The sequence below is a fragment of the Somniosus microcephalus genome, chromosome 1 (assembly GCF_052327205.1).
Source record: "Somniosus microcephalus isolate GS21.2 chromosome 1, FLI_Smic_1.0, whole genome shotgun sequence".
In the NCBI taxonomy this organism is placed as follows: Eukaryota; Metazoa; Chordata; class Chondrichthyes; order Squaliformes; family Somniosidae; genus Somniosus; species Somniosus microcephalus.
In genome coordinates, this window is record NC_140987.1 from 339579166 (window position 1) to 339601801 (window position 22636).

At 46.7% G+C, this 22636-nt stretch overlaps 1 protein-coding gene across 3 annotated transcripts in view; it reads left to right on the plus strand.

Annotated features, from left to right (window-relative positions):
• LOC147124932 (sodium- and chloride-dependent neutral and basic amino acid transporter B(0+)-like) overlaps nt 1-22636 on the plus strand; it is a 67367-nt gene that overhangs the window by 24171 nt on the left and 20560 nt on the right. For all 3 annotated transcript variants that reach the window (XM_085994829.1, XM_085994847.1, XM_085994843.1), the window contains 5 exons: nt 8072-8204; nt 9385-9525; nt 10282-10510; nt 11636-11761; nt 21178-21296. In XM_085994829.1, the coding sequence (XP_085850955.1) occupies nt 8072-8204; nt 9385-9525; nt 10282-10510; nt 11636-11761; nt 21178-21296 (748 nt within the window). The remainder of the gene's footprint in view (nt 1-8071; nt 8205-9384; nt 9526-10281; nt 10511-11635; nt 11762-21177; nt 21297-22636) is intronic.

Consider the following 22636-nt stretch of genomic DNA (forward strand, 5'->3'; position numbering starts at 1 on the left):
CAGACTTACCGGCTGGCTGCTTGGAAACAAGGACTATCCACTGGCACCCTTGAGCAGGCCAAGTACTGAGGCCGAGGAGCATTATAATGACAGCCACATTGTCCACCAGATGTGTCATAGAGCAAGCAATCGCCATGCTGAAGATGCGCTTCAGATGCCTTGACAGATCTGGAGGAGCCCTTCATTACGCACCAGCCAAGGTCTCCAGAATCATCGTAATCTGCTGCATGCTACATGTGCAGCAGCGAGGATTGGAGCAGCAGGAGGAGCAATGCGCAGAGCACACAGCCTCTTCGGAGGAGGATAAGAAGGAACAGGTGGAAGGAGGAGGATGAACCTGAGGTGGAGATGGCACCAGCAGCAGTGCACATTGCTGCCGGGGAGGCCCGGGATGGCCTCATAATGGCCTGATTTACTTAACTTGCTCCAGTGCTTATGGCTGCCACATGCTGTACTAAGTTCCCCCACCAACAACACCACAAAGCAGCCCTACAATGACCAAGCCATTCCTCTCACCCAAACCCCCATAGCTCAAGGTTAAGTAATGTCTCACCATTCACTCCAAGTGACAAGGCCACTTCCCAGGTAGCAGGCAAAAATGGACAAGACCGGAAAGTGGTGCAGAGAAATAAATTTATGTGCGCCATAAATAGAATTGAAACTTATCACTAATATTTTTTCATACACCCATGTGCATCTAGGATTGTGTCTTTTTTCTTTTCCACGTGCTTCTATGTACAACCCCTATGGCTTCAACAGAGGTCAAGGCAGGCTGCTCACTTCCCTTCTGCGACTGTTTTGGCACTTCTGGCAGACGTCCTTTGGGTTTTGGAGCCTGTGAGGGCCCCGCCAAAGACTGCTCCTCCTGCAGGGATAGACTCAGCCACGGGATCCAAGGAAGCACGTGAGCCTCTGACTGAGGGGGAGGCAACGGGGGAGAAGTATGGGCACTTTGAGAAGAGCCCCCACTTCCATGTCCCCTCTCAACATCATCCCTCTCATGGGCCACCCGCACTTCTCTGCTAGCAAGGAGCCGGAGAGCACCTTGCTGCACATCAGTAGGGCGTTGAAGGCACACGTCTACGTTTACATCCCTCCTCAAGATGAGGTCAATGAGCATCTGCCATCTGTTGTTCACAGCAAGCATGTTCTCATTGGACTGGCACATTTGCTGCTCCATGCAGGTGGACATCCTTTCCATGGAACAGCACATCATCGCCATCGCCTGCAAGATGGTGGTGCTCATGTTGGAGATGGACTCCTCCATTCTCTGCACATTTCCAGACATTGTGGCTGCAAAAGATGCCAGAGTCTTGTGATGAAATATTCCATTCACCACTGCCTGTGACTGAGATCGGTTTCAGTGTCATTTCCCTTCCCCCAGGCCTCATTGTATTGTGTACTGGAATGTGCTGTATTGTATACTGGAATGTGCTGGAATGTGCTGTGTGTAGGGCTCCACCCATACCTGGCCCCGTTTGTAAGCTAGCTTCAGTCTAGCCCCAGTCTCCAGAAGGAAGACATCTCTCTCTTTTACGTGTTACTTTCTAATAATAAAAGCCTTGTTTTTGTTCTGCTAACTTCGAGTCTCGGAATTATTGAGGCACATCAATTTTATTAGCTTATTTTTCAACACTATGGATCAACTCCTGAAACCCGAACGTTTGGATTTGGATCAACATGCTCCGGACGCATCAGCACGCTTCGGACACTGGTTTGAGTGTATGGAATTCTTCCTGGACAATTCCGCAGCCATCAAAGACGCTACGGACGCTGCGAGGATGAGACTCGGAATTCTGCGGAATTGGGTAAGCCACCGGGTTTACCCCCTCATCCAAGACGCCGAGACGTACCTAGCCGCCTGCGACATCTTAAAGGCGCATTACCAGCAGCCTACGAATGAGGTGTATGCTAGGCACCTGCTCGCTACCCGCGCACAGCGACCTGGGGAATCGGTGGAGGAGTTCCTAAGCACCCTGAAAATGCTTGGCAAAGACTGTAAGTGCCGAGATGTAAAAGCCGCAGTGTACACTGACGAGCTTGTTCGCGATGCCTTCATCACAGGTCTCAGCTCCACTTACATCCGGCAAAGACTGCTGGAAAAAACGGGGTTGGACCTGAAACAGGCTGCGGACACCGCGCGATCCCTGGATGTGGCCCAGAGAAACTCGGACGCCTACTCTTCAGCCCGCGCCGTCCACGCCGCCACGTGTGCACCGAGGGCGCCGCCATCTTGGAAGGCATCTTCCCCGCCCGACAGCCCGACACCGGCTGGGCCCCGCTCTCCCCCCAGAAGCCCTACGACAGCCGCGACGCGTCAGGGACCCAACTGCTACTTCTGCGGGCAGCCAAAGCACACCAGAAACCTGTGCCCGGCGAAAGGCACCACCTGCTTTAAGTGCGGTAAGAAGGGGCACTTCGGGAAGGTGTGCAGAGGGAACCCCGCCGGAAAACCCGCCACCGCCGCGTGTGCGCCGTGGGAGCGGCCATTTTGGACGCCATCTTGCCCGACCTCGTGGGGTCCGCCATCTTGTGAGCAGACAGCGTGGACACCATCTTGTATCGATCAGGGCCCTACAGTGGCATCGGTCACAGTGGACCAGACCAGGCCGCACCCGCTATCCAGATCAATGGTGGACATCGAGGTAAACGGGTGCCGGGTTAAATGCTTAATTGACAGTGGAAGCACGGAGAGCTTTATCCACCCAGAACTGGCACAACAACTCTCCCTAAAGGTGGTCCCTACTCAGGGTACCATCTCTATGGCTGATAAAACCCAGACATCGACCATTCTGGGTTACTGCACGGTACAATTGTGCGTTAACGGAACTGTATATGATAATTTTAAAGTATTAATCATGAAGAACCTATGTGCGAGCGTGATCTTGGGCCTGGATTTCCAGTGCAACCACCAAAGCATCACGCTCAAGTACGGTGGGTCCCAGCCGCCCCTCACAGTGTGCGGTCTGGCTACCCTGAAGGTAAAGCCGCCTTCGCTATTCGCGAACCTTACCCCTAACTGCCGGCCAATAGCGACCAAAAGCAGGAGGTACAGCTGGGAGGACAGGCGGTTTATCGCGACCGAGGTAGACAGGCTCCTGAAAGAGCGCATTATTGAACGCAGCAACAGCCCCTGGCGCGCCCAAGTGGTAGTGGTAAGGGGTAGCGAGAAGAAACGGATGGTGATCGACTATAGTCAAACGATCAACAGGTACACCCTACTAGACGCCTACCCGCTACCCCGCATATCAGAAATGGTGAACCAAATCGCCCAATACCGGGTGTTCTCCACCATCGACCTCAAGTCAGCGTACCACCAGCTCCCTATCAGACCAGAGGACCGCCCGTACACCGCCTTCGAGGCGAACGGACGCCTCTACCAATTCCTCAGAGTCCCCTTTGGGGTGACGAATGGGGTCTCGGTCTTCCAGAGGGAGATGGACCGCATGGTCGATGACCACCACTTGCAGGCAACCTTCCCCTACCTCGACAACGTCACCATCTGCGGTCACGACCAGCAGGATCACGACTCGAACCTCGAGAGGTTCCTGGAAACCACACAAAAACTCAACCTCACCTACAACGAGGACAAGTGCGTTTACAACACCACGCGCCTCTGCATACTAGGCAGCGTGGTGGAGAATGGGGAAATCGGACCAGACCCCGACCGATTGCACCCCCTACGGGAGCTGCCCCTGCCCAACACTCCCAAAGCCCTGAAAAGGTGCCTGGGGTTATTTTCTTATTATTCCCAATGGGTCCCCAACTACTCCGACAAAGCCCGCCCCCTCTTGAAAGCATCCTCTTTCCCGCTCTCTGCTGAGGCCCATGCCGCCTTCAAAAGCATTAAGCAGGATATTGAGCGGGCCACGCTACAGGCAGTGGACGAGAACACTCCATTTCAAGTGGAAAGTGATGCGTCTGACTTTGCCTTGGCGGCCACCCTCAACCAGGCGGGGCGGCCCGTAGCTTTCTTCTCGAGGACCCTCCAAGGTCCCGAGATCAGACACTCCTCCGTGGAAAAGGAGGCCCAAGCCATCGTGGAGGCAGTGCGCCACTGGCGCCACTACCTAGCCGGCAAACGCTTCACCCTACTTACCGACCAGCGGTCGGTAGCGTTTATGTTCAATAATAAACAGAGGGGGAAGATTAAAAATGATAAGATTCTTAGGTGGCGGATCGAGCTCTCCACCTTCGAGTACGACATCATTTACCGGCCAGGGGCCCTTAACGAATCCCCTGACGCCCTCTCACGAGGGATGTGTGCCAGCGCCACCGGGGATCGGCTACAGACCCTCCACAACGACCTCTGCCACCCAGGGGTCACGCGGCTGTTCCACTTCATAAAGTCCCGTAACTTACCCTACTCGATTGAGGAAGTTCGGTCCCTGACCAGGAACTGCCGCACTTGCGCTGAGTGCAAGCCTCGGTTCTACCGCCCAGATAGAGCCCACTTAATCAAAGCTACACGGCCCTTTGAGCGGCTCAGCTTAGATTTCAAGGGCCCCCTCCCGTCCGTCGACCGCAATGTTTACTTCCTGAACATTGTGGACGAATACTCCCGGTTCCCATTCGCCTTCCCCTGCCCAGACATGACCAGCGCCACGGTCATTAAATGCCTCAACAGCCTGTTCTGCCTGCCGAGCTACATCCATACGGATAGGGGGGCGTCCTTCATGAGTGAAGAGCTACGCCAGTACATGCTGTCCAAGGGGATCGCCACGAGCCGTACCACCAGCTACAACCCCCGGGGTAACGGCCAAGTGGAGCGAGAGAACGGGACAGTATGGAAAGCAGTCACTCTAGCTCTAAGGACCAAGGGCCTCCCTATCTCCCGCTGGCAGGAAGTCCTCTCGGATGTGCTCCATTCGATACGGTCGCTATTGTGTACGGCCACTAATACCACGCCTCATGAACGAATGTTTGTCTTTGCCCGGAAATCCACCTCAGGCGTATCCATGCCGTCATGGCTCTCCACCCCAGGTCCGGTACTCGTGCGAAGGCATGTGAGGGGCCACAAGACGGACCCTCTCGTGGAGCCAGTACACCTACTCCACGCCAACCCCCAATACGCATATGTCCGGCACGCCGACGGAAGGGAGGACACCGTGTCCATAAAAGACGTCGCCCCAGCCGGCATCGACAATAACCACGGCAATAGCGGCAACTACGATCACAGCAACTCTTACCCACCCACTACTCTTTCATCACCCCCGGAAGAACACCGACCAACGGCACCCCCACCAACTACCCCTCCAACAACCCTGGCGGCACCCCTGGCAGAGACCCAGGGGGCTACCGGGGACACCCAGCCGACACCCGCGGCACCGCAACAGCCACGTCGGTCGCAGAGGACTATCAAACCCCCGAACAGACTAAATCTATAGAAGGGGTGAATGTGATGAAATATTCCATTCACCACTGCCTGTGACTGAGATCGGTTTTAGTGTCATTTCCCTTCCCCCAGACCTCATTGTATTGTGTACTGGAATGTGCTGTATTGTATACTGGAATGTGCTGGAATGTGCTGTGTGTAGAGCTCCACCCATACCTGGCCCCGTTTGTAAGCTAGCTTCAGTCTAGCCCCAGTCTCCAGAAGGAAGACATCTCTCTCTTTTACGTGTTACTTTCTAAGCTAATAAAAGCCTTGTTTTTGTTCTGCTAACTTCGAGTCTCGGAATTATTGAGGCACATCAAGTCTCTCACAATTGTTACTGCTCCTCCAAGATCACCCTCTTTCTCGATGGCCCCTGAAGCTCAGCGTCTGCATGCAGCTCAGCAGAGCTTGGAGCATCCTGCACCCTCCGGCAAGGAGTCTCCACTGCTGTTCCTGTCAACATCACCTACTCTTGCTCACTTGTGATGTGAGAGAAACCAGGTGACAACACTACTCTATCTTGCACAGGACCCACCGAGTATCTGCGCTGATGCTGGCTGCACTTGGGTCTGCTAACAGTGCCCTCTCAGAGGCTGGAGGTTCTTCTGAGGAGTTGTCTTCCTCCTGCAGCTGCACAGTGGGGGTGGCGGGGGCCAATTGATGGACCCCTGGAAAAGTAAAGAACTGAATTACAAGTGTTATAATAAGAATGGGGAACATTACCATTATGCACATGATGACATTTCACTGGCTGCTGACATCAGTCACTATATGAGTGACTGTTGTATACCATGTGGCTGTATGAGATTTAATTCTGTCACCAGCTGGCTGGGAGGTCCCCCTCTCTATGTCTTCCACCGTCAGCAGCTCTGCAACTCCAGAGATCTCTAGGGTCTGCTCCTCTGCTTGAGTCAAATGACTGAAGACTAGAGGACCACCTCCGGTTCTCTGCCTCTCCCTATTGTTGTGCGTTCTCTTTTCCTGCAAGGAGGGAAAGAGAACTTTGAGTGAGAATGATGGAATGAGTGTAAGGAATAGATGTGCTACATCTGTAAAGGGTGACTATAAGGGAGTGGCATGGCATTGCCAAATGGCCTCCTTCTGTGGCGGTACTTGCTATGATTGCATTAGGATGAGGGTAATTGTCAGTGGTAGTTAGTAAGATGAGGATGTGAGTAGGTGCATAGACAGAGAGGGATGGGTGGACCTGCAAAGTAAATTGGTGAGAGGAATGATTTGCAGGAGTAGGCTTTGGAAGGCAGAGTGATAGGGTTGGGGTGACAGGCACATCAGGATGTAGGTGAGTGTGGCATTGCACTCACCTTTCTGACCTCATGAGATCAATTAATCTTTTCCGGCACTGGATCCACATCCTCCTGACAACATCCCTGCTACTGACCTCCTCTGCGATCTCCAGCAATGCCCTTTTTGTGTCTTTGGGTGGTCATTTGCGTCAATCGCCAGGGAAGAGGACCTCCCTGCGTGCTCTTACTATCTGCACCAGAATGTCCAGGGAGGCACTGGTGAATCTTGGTGCTGCACTCTGTCCCACAGTTTTATTACGTTATTGAGACCTCTGGAAACCACCTTATGCACTCCTACATCAACCTTCAACTGAGATGTGTGCAAGGCTGCTTTAAATATCCGCGCTGGAAACGAGTCATCGGTGACGTCCTCAGACCCATTCCATTTAATTGGGCCAGGAAACGCGCATGACTGTCTGGGGCCATTGCGTTAAATGTGCAGAACACACTGTTCAAATCTTCAAGTTCCCGACCCACTACACGGCCCACACGCATGCAACCTGACTCCAAGGTAAAGATTCCAGCTGACATATAGTAAGTGTAGCATGCTTGGGAGGGACAGGTGACTTTGGACCTATGGTTTGCAAAGCTTTCCACCATTGGGGTTTTCCTCGTGTTATGTCTGAGACTGTTGTAAACTAATTGATAGAGATTGATTGCCATTATTAGTCAAACAACTCCATTATCATTGTATCATAAAAGAAAAGAAAGACTTTCATTTATATAGCACCTTTCATGACTACCAGACGTCTCAAAGCGCTTTACAGCCAATGAAGTACTTTTGGAGTGTAGTCACTGGTGTAATGTGGGAAACGCAGCAGCCAATTTGGCACACCAAGCTCCCACAAACAGCAATGTGATAATGACCAGATGATCTGTTTTTGTTATGTTGATGGAGGGATAAATATTGGCCAGGACACCAGGGATAACGCCCCTGCTCTTCTTCAAAATAGTGCCTTGGGATCTTTTATGTCCATGTGAGAGAGCAGACGGGGCCTTAGGTTAATATCTCATCCAAAAGACGGCACATCCAACAGTGCAGCACTCCCTCAGCACTGCACTGGAGTGCCAGCCTAGATTTATGTGCTCAAGTCTTGTGACTACTAGGAAGGTTGAAGGCAAACTAGATGAACATAGGTCTTTTTTCATCTGGCAATTCCTATGGGCTCCCTTTTCCTCTAATGGCAGTAGTAAATAAAAGCTGAACACCACAAATACAAAGAAAAAATAAAATTATATCAAATTTAATCTCAATTCCTTGCAACAATTCACTTCTAAAAGTAGTACTGATTCTCATTATCTGTCAAATCCATGTTTAGTTGACTAAATACCCTAACTGTGTCTAATGAACTGTATCCTTACATGAGGTGTTTTGTGTTATTTTATTTAGTAAAGTGGCTTTACGGCGTACAAGTTCAATGGATGAGACTGGGGAGATAGTCTGGTATTTAGCCCTCTGTCTGCTTCTGGCCTGGCTGATAGTTGGGATAGCACTATCTAAAGGAATCAAATCTGCAGGAAAGGTAAAATGATTAGTGATGAATAGAGTTAAAACTCTGGTGACAAGATACAGATTTCTGCAACAATTAAACTAGAATTTATAAATCATTTGTGAAGTGGGCTGGTTTATCTCACAAGTGATGTTAACAGTGACTCTTTGGGGAGTGTGAGATCCATAATTTATGAGCACTGCAGGCCTGAGTGAGATCTGAAGATCTTTCTTCTGAGTGAAAGAACAGCAGCAATTCCCCCAAACCCCTGAAATGTGCCACTCATAACTGTGCCCTGCTATTTAGACCTTTTTCTGTGTCTTTCTGCGCAAACTTTTTTTGCGCCATTTGCTGGAAGTGCAAGCTGATAATAGCATGGCGAGGGCAAAGGCCATCTGGCAGCTTAGTGAACGGTGGGACCAACACTGTATCTCCTTAACCAATAAGATTTAAGGATTGAGAAAGAAACAGAGGAACGACTGAGATGGAGGGTGAATTAGAGTCAAACCAGGTACAGATAAAGAGAGGGGAAGAAAGGTTGGATTAAGAGAGAGAGGAACAAGGGAGAGAAAGGAAAAGCAAGAAAACAATTTAAAAATTAAAAATTTGACATTTTTGAAATCTCTAAGAACAACTTACCACCTAAAGGAATGAGACTCCACAGTTTAAATTGTTCAATTTCTGGGACAGAGAGGTTGATTGGCATTGTATTGACAATTATCACATCATTAAAAAGGTACTTACCTTTTTAATTACAAGACTTAAATTTCTGTGCTGATTTTAATGGGCTATTAATGTGCAAATCCAGTAAGTTCTTAAAAGTAACGGGGAGGCTAAGGGCACGATGCCATTTGTGCAAAACAAAAGGGGGAGTTGCATAAATCAACCAGCAAGATCTGGAGATACATAACCCATAACCGTATCTCTTAAACCCTGAACTTGCTGGCCGATTTGGACATGAATAAGGGAGCACATCATTAACATATCGTTATTTTTACAGCAAGATCCGGCCCAATATTGTGCTATTTAAATTCAGCTACAATATGCAGCTCAGTGTCAAATATACTCTTCATGTAGTTATTACTCCTCCAATTGTCTTCTGCTTCATTCCCTGCTTTAATTACAATCCTATTAGTTTGTCATTAAATTGGATTTAATACTGTAAATGTACCAGCAATACAGGAAAATCTAACGAGCTACTCTCCATGGTCAGGTGGTGTATTTCACTGCGACATTCCCTTATCTGGTTCTCATCATACTTCTGATCCGAGGAGTTACCCTGGAGGGAGCCTATAAAGGAATTGAATACTACATTGGAAGACAGTCAAACTTCACTAAACTGCGTGATGCTGAGGTAAACACACCAGGATAATCCACAGATCTTCAACTGTATTCTTCAGTCAAACAGTTTCACGTTTCACTTTTATTTATTTTCCTGGTTTATGACAAGTTCGATGTAAAAGCTGTGTTTTTTGATTATTCACTGATGGGAAAACTAATTTTAGTCATTGCATTTTATTTGATAGAATGAGAAGTTAGTTGCAACTGAAACATAGGATGGAATGGGATACGATAGAATTGGATGGGACGGGGCAGGATAGGATGCAATGCAATGACAGCCATATTCCTTCTTGATACATACTTTTTAGTATCTTGTAAACAATTCACTAATAAAATTGTCAGGTAAATATCTTATCAAGCTATGTGTAGGTCACACAGTAACATTTAAGTGGACAATCAATATTATGACATGGTATTTATCGACATTAAGATCTGATTGTTAATTTTAGTGGAATTCTGATGGCTTTTGTTTTGTGCTGCTTTCAACAAGGGTGACAGTAATTAAATTAAACCATCAAGTCATGCACTTGAAAACATAGCAGTACAAAGCATATAAGCTCCTGGAGGAAATTAGACAAGAAGGCAGAATGATGGCCCTACTATTTAAGGGAGACTCTATTAACCAAAGGGATTTTCGTTCAGTCAGCTCACCATCGAGCTGTGGTACTAACCTCCCATGTTCCTCATGGTATGTAGTTTTATCTGCCACATTTCAAAGAGGTCAAGTAAAATCTCCCACTGTTGACTAATTCTTCCTTCTATTTACCAGGTCTGGAAAGATGCTGCAACACAAATTTTCTATTCGTTGTCAGTCGCTTGGGGAGGTTTAACAGCACTGTCATCCTACAACAAATTCCACAACAACTGCTACACAGATACCATCATTGTCTGTGTTATTAATTGTGGTACGAGTGTGTTTGCTGGATTTGCCATCTTCTCCATCCTTGGACACATGGCTCATATACAAAACAAGCTTGTTTCAGAGGTTGCAAAATCAGGTACCTGCAGACTCAAACTTATTATTTTCTGCTAAAATGTTTCGAACTGTAAGATAAAATTGGCCTGGCTCAACAATCTCCGTTGGCAAAACCTGGAGCCAGTAGTTTTGAACTGTAAGTAATTTAACATAAAAGTTTCTGAAGTGTAAACAAAGCAACCACGGCAACAACAACAACTACTTGTATTTATATAGCACCTTTAACAAAGTAAAACGTCCCAAGGAACTTCACGGGAGCGTTATCAAACAAAATTTCACACTGAGCCACATAAAGAGATATTAGGATAGGGAAGAGGTAGGTTTTAAGGAACGTCTTAAAGGAGGAAAGAGAGGTAGAGAGGCGGAGAAGTTTAGGGAGGGAATTCCAGAGCTTAGGGCCTTGGCAGCTGAAGGCACAGCCACCAATGGTGGAGTGATTAAAATCGGGGATGCTCAAGAGGCCAGAATTGGAGCACTAACTGACCAGCTGCTTGTAATTCATAAACAGGAATAACCAGATCTGGTAAAAATATCAACCAGGGTCACACAGCTTTAACCATCTTTTGAAATCTCAGATTCTCTTTGAGGATTGGGTGGTGCAATAGGTTGGACATTGGTCTTACTTCTCGGATCTGGCACCAAATCCGGCCCAGACTGATGGGATTAATGTCTCCAATGACTGCTGAGTGTAAGGGTCCTACATGGAAAGAGTTTGGGCAGTCTCCATCCTGGTGCTAGTGGGCATGGGCCCCAGCACAAAACTGTCACTGAATTAGCCACATCACTCGGAGAGGCCCCAGGGTGGCTGGTGTGTGCAATGGGAAACCTGGTGTAACATCTTCTGAGGGTGGGTCTGAGGCACATTGTTGAGGCAGAGTAGAGGGATCTTTACTCTGAAGATAACTGTGATAAAAATTGGAGGCCTTAAATGGAAACTGCCCCATTCCCCAGCACTGACGTCACTCACCCTAATGGAAAGAAATCACAAAATCTCAGCCCGAATACAGAAGTACTGAGCAAAATGTGATACATTTTGACAGTCTGGATTCTAAACGCATTAATAGGTTTTAAATAAATTGTATCAGTTTACAGTATTTCTCTTTTAAGCGCCATTAATTGCACCATTTCAATTATATCCACTGTTTAGGTTTTGGTTTGGCTTTCATTGCCTACCCAGAGGCTCTTGCACAGTTGCCAGTGGCACCTTTATGGTCCATTTTATTTTTCTTCATGTTGGTCACTCTGGGACTCGACAGTCAATTTGCAAGTATAGGTAAGAATGACATTACTTCATTTAGCATATCTCTTTCTACTTATATAAAAGAAATTATATAACGTATTAAGTTTATATCAGTGGACAAATGTTTAACATGTTTGTGTGTCAATTTTCTGCTTGCTATGTTAATGGAGCATGGACCTGTTTGATTTAAGTGGGTTAACACCTGCATTAAAGTAACGGCCAGAGGAATGCCACTGCAACATTTGGAAGAGTTCATTCACGAATATCAGTAGCAGTAATTCTAGCCCAGAACTTTCACATGATGAATCACTTTCTCTAATTCTAATGTCTGTTTATGATCATACATCTACCAGTGTAAAGGTTCGTGAAGTGAATCCATCTATCTCCACGGATGTTGCCTGACTTGCTGAGTTTTTCCAGCATTTTCTGTTGTTATTTCGGATTTCCAACATCTGCAGTATTTTGCTATCGTACCCATCTATTTCATTGTTGTATTTAGCATGTTATTGAAGTCATTTTAGGCCAGTGTACTGTCAAGGAGTTATTGTGAGATTCTGGAGACACAATGGTATCAGCCATTGGTCACGACCAGATTTCATGAATAAAGATCGAGGCCTAGAAATTTGTCTTGGGCGGTGGCGCAAAATGGGCGGTATCGGATCAGCCGCCCGTTATACACAGTGCCTGACATTCAGTTCCACTGCAGTCAATGCATTGATGCAACCCTAGTTTGTGTAATCTCTCCTCGCAATTTCACTCTTGGAGTCCAGGTATTATTCTGGTTAATCTACGCTGCGCCCCCTCTATGGCCAATATATCCTTCATCCTTCCTAATGTGTGATGCCCAAAACTGAACACAGTACTCCAGATCTGGTCTAACTAGGGCTTTGTATAGCTGTAGCATATCCTCTAACCCTTTGTATTCTAGTCCTCTAGATATAAAGCCCAGCATTCCATTAGCATTAATGATTATTTTCTGTACCTTTCCATGACATTGTATTGATCTATGTACATGAACCCCTAAGTCTGTTTGGACCACCACTGTTTCTAGCTTTTCACCATTTAGAAAGTACATGGTCTATCCTTTTTAGGTCCAAAGTGGATGACATCACACTTGCCTACACTGAAATCAATTTGCCACATTTTTGCCCATTCACTTAATTTATTAATATCGCTTTGTAATTTATGCTTCCATCTACACTGCTTACAATGCCGCATATCTTTGTGTCATCAGCAAACTTGGATATGTGGCTCTCTATCATCTAAGTCGTTAATTAATACGGTGAATAGTTGAGGCCCCAACAAAATCCTTGTGGTACACCACCAGTCACATCCTGCCAATTAGAGTACCTCCTCATTATCCCGACTCTCTGTTTCCTGCCGCTCAACCAATTTCCAAACCAGGTCAATAATTTACCTTCAATTCCATGAGCTTCAACTTTAGCTAACAGTCTCTTATGAGGAACTTCATCAAATGCTTTCTGGAAGTCCATATAAATAACATCCATAGATATTCTCCCCTCCACTACTTTAGTCACCTCTTCAAAAAAATCTCTCAAGTTCGTCAGGCATGACCTAACCTTTACAAATCCATCCTGGCTCTCTTTGATCAGCTGAAAATTTTTGAGGTGTTCAGTCGCTCTAACCTTAATTATAGACTCTAGGAATTTCCAGACAACAGATATTAGGCTAACTGGTCTATAATTCCCTGGTTTCCCTCTCTCACCTTCCTTAAATAGTGGAGCGACATGTGCAATTTTCCAATCTAAAGGAACGGTTTCTGAATCGAGAGAACTTTGGAAGATTATAGTTAGGACATCTGCAATGTTCTCACCTACTTCCTTTAAAACCCTGGGATGAAAACCACCTTGTCCTGGGGATCTGTCACTCTTTAGTGCCATTATTTTCTTCATTATTGTTATTTTGGTTACATTCATTTTGGTGAGTCCCTGTCCCTGATTCAATATTAGTTTCCTTGGGATGGTAGGCAAGTTATCCTCTTCCTTTAATGTAAATACTAACCAAAGTAATTATTCAACGTGTCCTGATTTTCATTTACATATCACCGTAATCAGTTTTCAAGGGGCCCACATTGCTCCCGACCACCCTCGTATACTAATATAATTGTAAAGAAATTTATGTTGATTTTGATATCCCTTGCAAGTTTTTTTCATACTCCCTTTTTGTAGCTCTTACTATCTGTTTTGTCACTGTTTGTTGTTCTTTGTATCTCTCCCAATCAACAGGATCTGTGCTTTCTTTGCATTTTTTGTATGCTTTTTCTTCTAGTTTTATGCTGTCCTCTTTTGTCATCCATGGCTGTTTATTTTGGCAAGTAGAGCTCTTGCCCCTTAGGGGTATAAACTGGTTCTGTATCACGTTAAATTCTTTTTTCAACACCTCCCACTGATCTTCTATCGATTTAACCATTAACAGATCTTCCCACTTTGCTATGGACAGTCTCTGTCTCATCCCATTGAAGTCAGCCTTACCTAAATCTAGAATCTTAGGGCTGGATTTTCTGCCCAGAGGCGGGATGATGGCGGGTCCGCTGTTTGGCGGGTTCCGGTCCCGCTCCCGGTTGCAGCCGCCCTGCAATAATGATTTTCCCCAGATTGGACTCATTAAGGCCACCGTGCACGTTACCCAGCCCAATCGGTGGGTGCGGGTCGGCTGATCGCACTTGATGATTCACTGGGAGCTTCTGTATTTAAGGGGGCCATGTCCACTTTGATTATGACTTTCTTTTTTCTGCACCCGAATGCTGGTTGCTGCAGGCATGGCAGTGCAACGGACCAAGGCTGCTCCCCAGTTTGATCATGACTCCCTCCATGCTCTTGTGGAGGGAGTAAGAGAATGCAAGGAGGTCCTCTTCCCTTCAGATGGAAGGAGGAAGCTTCCTCAGCACGCCAAGGCAGCCTGGCTGCAAATTACTGAAGAGGTCAGTGCAAAGTCGGTCTGTACACGCGCCTGGGTGCAGTGTAGGAAGAGGTTTAATGATCTGGTGCACGCAGCAAAAGTGAGTATAACATTACACTTACCTTCAACCTGCTTCCCATCTCTTCTCATCTCCATCACTCTGTATTGGCAACCTACTCCTGCACATCCCAACTCACCCTAACATCCCTTGCACCCTCACCCATCCCACTCTCTATGTACAGAATCACGTCACCATCTTACTATGCATCCCTCACATGCACTCTCACAACAACTAACAACGCACAGGGAGGGACCTTGGTATTGGCACCTCACTCCATCATAGTCTCCCTCTAAACATGTGTATTATCCATTATTTACACTCACTCCATCAATCTCTCTGAAATTCCACTTGTGTTCCTCATTGCAGGAAAAGAGAGCCCACAATAAGAGGGAGAGGGGGAGGACAGGAAGAAGCCCAACCATCTGTGGCGCATCTAACGCACGCTGAGGAGGCAGCTCTGGAGGTCGTGGGAGGTGCAGAGGAGCTGGAAGTAGGGGACGGAGAGATGGGCACAGTACAGCGAGCTGGTGACAGAATTGATTTCCAACCCTCTGATTTTGCATTCATAACTAACTCATATGAGATCTGATGTCCATAGAAATTGAGTGCTGATTATCTGCACAATGGGATGTGTCTGCAACCTACATATCACAGAATCACAGAATCCCCACAGTGCAGATAGAGGCCATTTCGGCCCATCGAGCCTGCACCGACACATATCCCACCCTATCCCCGTAACCCCACGTATTTAATCCCCTAACACTAAGGGTCAATTTATCATAGCCAAATCAACCTAACCTGCACATCTTTGGACTGTGGGAGGAAACCGGAGCACCCGGAGGAAACCCACGCGGACACGGGGAGAATGTGCAAACTCCACACAGACAGTCGCCCGAGGCCAGATTTGAACCCGGGTCCCTGGCACTATGAGGCAACAGTGCTAACCACTATGCCACCGTGCCTCCCATTATCACGTGTCTAACTCATGCCTTTACTCCCCCACAGGACCATCGAGAGGCCCCTCCCCACTGTCCTGAAGGAAGAGCAGGAGCATTCCTCAGAGGAACCTCCAGCCTCTGAAGGAGCAGTGTCAGCAGAAATGAGCACAGCCAGCACCAGCGCAGAGACGCACACCTTGTTGGGTCGTTTGCGAGATAGAGCAGTGTTGTCCTCTGGTGTATCACAGCTCACAAGTGAGCACGAGCAGATGGTGGAGACAGGGCCAGCAGTGGAGAGTCCTCGTCAGAGGCTGCAGGGTACTCCTAGCTCTGCTCAGCTGCATGTAGATGCTGAACCTCTGGGGCCATCCAGAAAGAGAGCTGTGCTGGAGCTTCAGGAACATGTGCAAGAGGCTCTGGCTGGGTTTGCAACCACGGTAACTGCGAGTGTGCAGAGAATGGAGGAGTCCATCTCAAACATGAGCAATGCCGTGGTGCACACAATGGTGAATGTAGGTGCCGCCATGGAAAGGATGGCAAACTCCATGGAGGGCATAAATCACCAGACACAAACCAACATAGTGACTCTTCTAGGTAGATGGTCAGCTATGGAGGATAGATGGGCATCTATTGTGGAGAAGAACCAGAGGTACATAGACGTCCCCATTATGAGGACAGTCAGTACAGAGACGGGTCCACATGGCCCCACTGATGTGCAGCAAGGTGCTCTCCAGCTACTTGCTAGCAGTGAAGTGCGGGTGACCCATGAGAGGGGGATGGTGGTGGTCGAGAACAAGGAAGTGGGGTCTCCTCTCCAAGCGCTCATAGTCCCATGCCACTGCCGAGCCCTCGGACAGAGCCCCAGATGCCTTACTCAACAGAGATGGCCAACTCTGCCCCTGCACAGCCGCAGGAGGAGCAGACTTTGGTGTGGCCCTCCAAAGCTCCCAAATCCAGAGGACAACCGCCAAAGGTGTCTAAGCAGGTGCAGCAGGGAAGTGAGCAGGATGCCTCTACATCTGCTGAAGCCACAGGGGAAGCACCACATAGAAACACACGCAAGAGAAAGCTAACACACAAATAGGCACAAGGGTAGTCACTTGGGTGTTTTCATATAAACCAAAGTTACGTTTGTGCTGTTTATTTTTATATTATTAATAAAGTAATGCGATGTGAATGTTTCAATTCATTGCCCTGAGTGTGCTCAGAATGGAAGTGGCACAGTGAGGGGTGAGGGTGCCTTTCATCTGCAGTAATGGTGGGGAGAATGAAAGGAATGCACAGTTCATTGTACAGATGCTGTATGTTGTGGATGGGAGGTCCTGCCAACCTTCATGTGCATGTGCCAGCCACATGTCTGTGCTGCGTAAAGTTACGTGAATCTGGCATGGATTAGTCCATCCTTTGCCTCACAGCCAGCAATGTACTCGCATGCTGGTCGGGCTGGGACAGCCACCTCCGCCAGGTCTTCCTCATCTGCAGCCTCATTCAGCTCTTCCTCAAACTCCTCCTCCTCTGCGGAGGAGGCTGTGCGCACTGCCACTTGTTCCTCAGGCAGTGGTAAGCCACACTGCAGTGCGATGTTGTGCAGGGCACAGCAGACCATGATAATTCTGGAGACCCTGGCTGGTGTGTACTGTAGGGCTCCACCAGATCTGTCCAGGTATCTGAAGCGCATTTTGAGCAACCCTATGGTTTGCTCTATGATGCTTATGGTGAAATGTGGCTCACATTGTAGCACTCCTCAGCTTCGTTTGTTGGCCACCTCATTGGAGTCATTAGCCATGTCTTCAGGAGATAGCTCTTGTCTCCAAGGAGCCATCCAGAAAGTTGGGTTGGCGGATTGAGGAGCTGAGGCACAATGGACTGGTGCAGGATGTAGGTGTCATGGCAGCTGCCAGGGAACTTTGCACACATATGCATAATGTCCTTCTTGTGGTTACACACCAGCTGGATGTTAAGTGAGTGGAATCCCTTGCGGTTCACAAATACAGCTGGGCTGTGATGGGGTGCCCTAATGGCCATATGCATGCAGTTGATGCCCTACACCCTTGGGAAGCCTGCCAGATTGGCAAACCCAACCACCCACGTGGTAACACTTGCTTCAGCCGTTGAGAAGTGTATCTCATTGGCCAACTTGGCAAACAGGGCATCGGTAACCTGCGTGATGCATCTGTGTGTGGCCGACTGGGAGATGCCGCTGATTTCTGCTGTGATCCCTGGAAGGACCCTGATGCAAAGAAGTTGAGAGCGGTGGTGACTTTGACAGCCACTGGTAAGGAGTGTCCACCCGCTTCTCTGGGCTGCAGGTCTTGGTGCAGCATTGTGCAGATGTCTGTGACCTCCTCTCGCATTAGTCTCAGCATCCTTTGGCACTGCTGCTCAGTCATGTTGAGGAAGCTCATCCTCTGCCTATAAAACCTGTGTTGGGGGTATCTCCTGCGGCAAGGTGCAGCCCTGCACTGATGGCCTCTGCCCTGTGCAGCATCAGTTGACTGAGGAGAAGGTTGGTGCTCTTGTTGTTGGTGCTGCTGGTGTGCCTGGTTCTGCAGCTGCGGCTGCTCATCCTCCCAATCTGAGGACCAGGATGAGAGAGTATACATGGTTCCCATTCTGCTGGTATATATGTCAGTTGAGGATGAGACATTATTATCGCTCAATGTGGAGAGCCAAAGTGGTTATTCCAAGGAGGTCATAGTGCATGTAGAGCTCACAACACACACTTACAACCTCAATACACCTGAAATATGTCTTCCAAATCCTGAAATCAGAAAGTTCTGGCATTTGAAATTGAACTGATGTGGCAGGTTAGCTTTTATGCTGCAGTTGCAGCTGTGAACTATTCAGCTTGTTGCAATACCTGACACAATCAGCTGGCATGTTTGCCGAACGACATGGAACACGGTGAAAATGTGGCGAAATTTTAAAACCCTGTCAAAATAGCAGTTAACAAGTAGCTAACAAGCTGTTATCTACCTTAAAAGCCTTTCCCACCGCTTGGTGTTGGGGTCTGATCTGAAGTCACAGACCTGACACTTTGGAAAGTCACGTGGAGGCGGGTTCACCCGGTGTCAATCATTTTGGATTTAACTCCTGACCCGCCTCCAAACCCGCCCTCTGAGCATTGGCAAAATCTTGGCTTTAGAAGCTGTTTCGCGATTCTCCCTTTCAAACACAAGGTTGAACTTGATCATACTGGGCCAAAAATTGCGGGTCGGTGGCTTAGCTCCAGGGAACACTGCCGACCTACGAGAAGAATATGTACTTACCTTGAGCGAGGCTTCAAATGGAGACTTCCTCTTCAGTGCTGCAGAGTTTCTGCACAGTGTATGACATCAGGAAGGCCAGGAGTGCAGCGCACAACCTATGTGTAAAGGAAGACACGCTCAAAACTAAGCCATGCCCACAGAAACTTCTTTCAGGCTCTTCCATTGAAATTACATTTTAAAACCTTCTTTAAAAACATTGTAAAATTTAATTACACTGGTACTTGAACTTATTTCATATATCAGCATTCGGTTTACTTTTTTCATCCAAACTCACAATGTATTAGTCCTTATGTATACAACTTCCTGTGTAGATAGTCAGTAAAGGTCCAACTCTCCTATAAGTAATGTTGTTGAACTTCAGAAAGAGATTTCCAGCCATATATTCAATGTTAATTTTCAGGATTAAAATATATTATTCAAACCTTGTTTAGACTGGTACTAGATAAATCTATTTTCCTTGTTATTGATGCAATATATAGTTTGTTATGTTGTTTATTTTTGAGATGAAAGGACAGAATTGGTCACTGAAACCTTATAGATGTTAGTGATTAAGGATGAAATTAATGATAAGATAGGAAATAATGAGAGGTAAGTAGGCAGTGGAAACTTTATGGGTAGAATTAAGAAATTGTGAAGAATCTAACTGTAGTGGGAATTGTGTATAGGACCCATGATAGCCGCTGTGAAGTGACAAAATATATAGACAAGTATGTAGCAAAGGCAGATAATGGGGAATTTTAGTTTTTATATAGAAAGAAGACTTGCATTTATATAGCACCTTTCACGACCACCAGACGTCTCAAAGCGCTTTAGTCAATGAAGTACTTTTGAAGTGGAGTCACTGATGTAATGTGGGAAAATATAGATTGGGATAAGCAGACTAGCAAAGTAGCAAATTTCTTGAGTGTGTTCAGGATAGCTTTTCTATAACAATATATGTCCTAGAACCAACAATGGGAATAAACCATATTAGATTTAATAATGAGTAATGAGCCAGATTTAGTTAACAGCCTAACACTGCGTAAACATTTATCTAATAATGATCATAATGGCCTGGATTTTGAATTTATGCCTGCAATTCAATGAATTTATTCCTTATACTCCATTTGTATAAAGAATGCTTATTTGGGTCACACACCCGGACTTGTCCTTATGCGGTTATTTTTCTTTCACATTTCTTATTTCTCTCTCCTGGTTTAATTACTTTACATGTTTTAGTTTTCCCTTTACTTGTAGTGCCCACAGCACAATTTCTATTACTCTGCTCTCTTCCCTTTCATTTGTTTTAGAATTATTATTTATACTATCTTATCCATCTGAGCACTCTCCCACCCCCCATTTACTAGTTTAAAGTCCTTGTGACCGCCCTATTCATCCATTTCGCTAGGCCCCTGGTCCCAGCAGTACAGTTCGTTCCTGTCCCAGTAATGGTGCCAGTGTCCCATGAAATGGAACCCCTGCACAAGCACAATAAAGATGAGAGTACTGCTCCATTTCCCCTGGATCGATGTTGTCAATTCCATCCCAGCCCCCCATTTCAGGGCTGAGAACATCTTCAGCTTCTTCTGTACAGAGGCCACCCATGGATGGATTTGCAATGGCTTTAACTCTCCAAGAGCAAAGGCAGGTTTAATGTCCCAGTCAGTACTGTGGGTCAGTACCCCTCTATGGGATCATTGCCTCTCCCTGAAACCTCTTGCTGGGCATGGAGGCAAGATTTTCCCTCCCATTCCCAGCCTCATCATCCTTATTACGCTCCCCCCCCCCACCCCCCCGCAAAAAAACCATCAGAATACTGAAAACATCCACTAGTCTCATTGACACTGGTGTCCTGGAGGGAAGGCTGCAATGCCCTGCACTGAGGGTGCTCTTGAGCTTTTGCCCTTCTCTCCACTATGGTACAGTAGCACCAACCTCTCAGGAGCTCATTGCAAATGGCTTCAAGGCACAGCATGTGAAAGGAAGCACTGAGATTCCCAACCTGCTCCACCAGCATTAGGTCATCAGAATCCTGTGTTCCTGGTGCAAACATGGCTTAAGCACAAGCAAGCCTAGTGGTGATATTCTGCTTATAATCTTGTAAACAGCTGACAGCCTGACCACGTCGCTTCAGTGTTTCAGAAAGCGGACTCATGGATAGAGGAAGCTGTCCTCATCTGCTCCTCTGGGCTGCAGGACTTTGGACTCTCCAGTGGTGGGTTTCTCCAGGACTGTGTAAATTATTAATTAATTACCAATCTCATTTAACTTTTTTTTCATCAGAAACAATTATAACAACCCTGCTGGACCAGTTCCCTAAGTTTCTGCGATCAAAGCGCCTTTATCTGACAGCTGGTGTTTGTTTGATATTTTATTTGCTTGGCCTTGTATGTGTAACACAGGTACGTAGTACTTTAATAGTTTGCTACATTTCCACATGTAGTGCTAGTTATAACTCTATGAAGTCTAAAATTTCACAGGATTAAATAATAAAGAAGGACCTTGTGTGTTGGTCCTGTTGCTTTTCTATTTATTTAATATTGTGCAGTGATGGTGTGGGACTGACTGACCCTTCCCCATCTGCTGTTACTAAATGCAGAGTCTGGTTAAAGAGATGAAACTCATCTCTTTTAACACCCTCTGAATCAGGTTTACATTGTACACATTTTAAAACAGCAGGGTATTGTTTAAAATACTTTCTTTTTGTTTAGGGATGCCCACCTTGATAAGTTTCTCTTAAGTTTCAGCTTGCTTCAGTTGGAAACACTTTCACTGCTGAGTTAGAAGGTGGTAGTTTCAAACCGCAACCGAGAATTGAAGCACATATTCAAGGCTGACACTTCCATGCAGTAGCTGAGGGAGTGCTGTATTGTCAGAGGTGCTGTCCTTTGCAGGAGATATTAAACCAAGGTCCCGTCTACCGTTCAGGTGGATGTTGAAGATTCCATTACATCTTTTGGTTAACTTTCCTGCATCACCCAACTCTACCAGAAACAGATTAACAGGTCATTTTATTGTTGGTTGTGGGATCTTGCTGTATGTAAAGTAGCTGCTACATTTTCTCACATAACCATGGTAACCGCACAAAGTAATTCATTAATGTCCAATTTCAAGACACTGGATAGGCTCCTTGAGATGTATCAGAGTCACTGCATTTGTGGCCATCACAAATATTAACAAGTGCCTGGCTCTTGCATTGTTCCACGGAAACCCAGCGTAAGCTTGAGGAACAGCACCTCATCTTCCGATTAGGCACTTTACAGCCTTCCGGACTCAATATCGAGTTCAACAATTTCAGATCATAACCTCAGCCCCTATTACATTTTTATATATATTTTTATCCACACCTTTTTGTGCCCTTCCCCCTTTTTTTCTCTCCCACATGGCAGCTGTCTCTCATTCTGCCAGTGCATTTCACACCTAATCTAGAGCTGTCTTTTGTCTCGTTACTAGTCCTATCACCATCTCATCTCGTTTTGAATACCTCTTAATGTCTCTTCACTTCTCTTTTGTTCCTTCATCCCCATTTCCCAGCCCCCAAACTGGCCTTTTAATCTGTTTCATTTCCTGTGTTTTTTCAGTCCTGACAAAGGGTTTCAACCTGAAACATTGACTCTATTTCTCACTCCATGGATGTTGCCTGGCCTGCTAAGTTTTTCCAGCATTTTCTGTTATTTTGGATTTCCAGCATCCGCAGTATTTTGCTATCGTGCCTGGGTGTTTCTGATGGTTTCTGAGATTT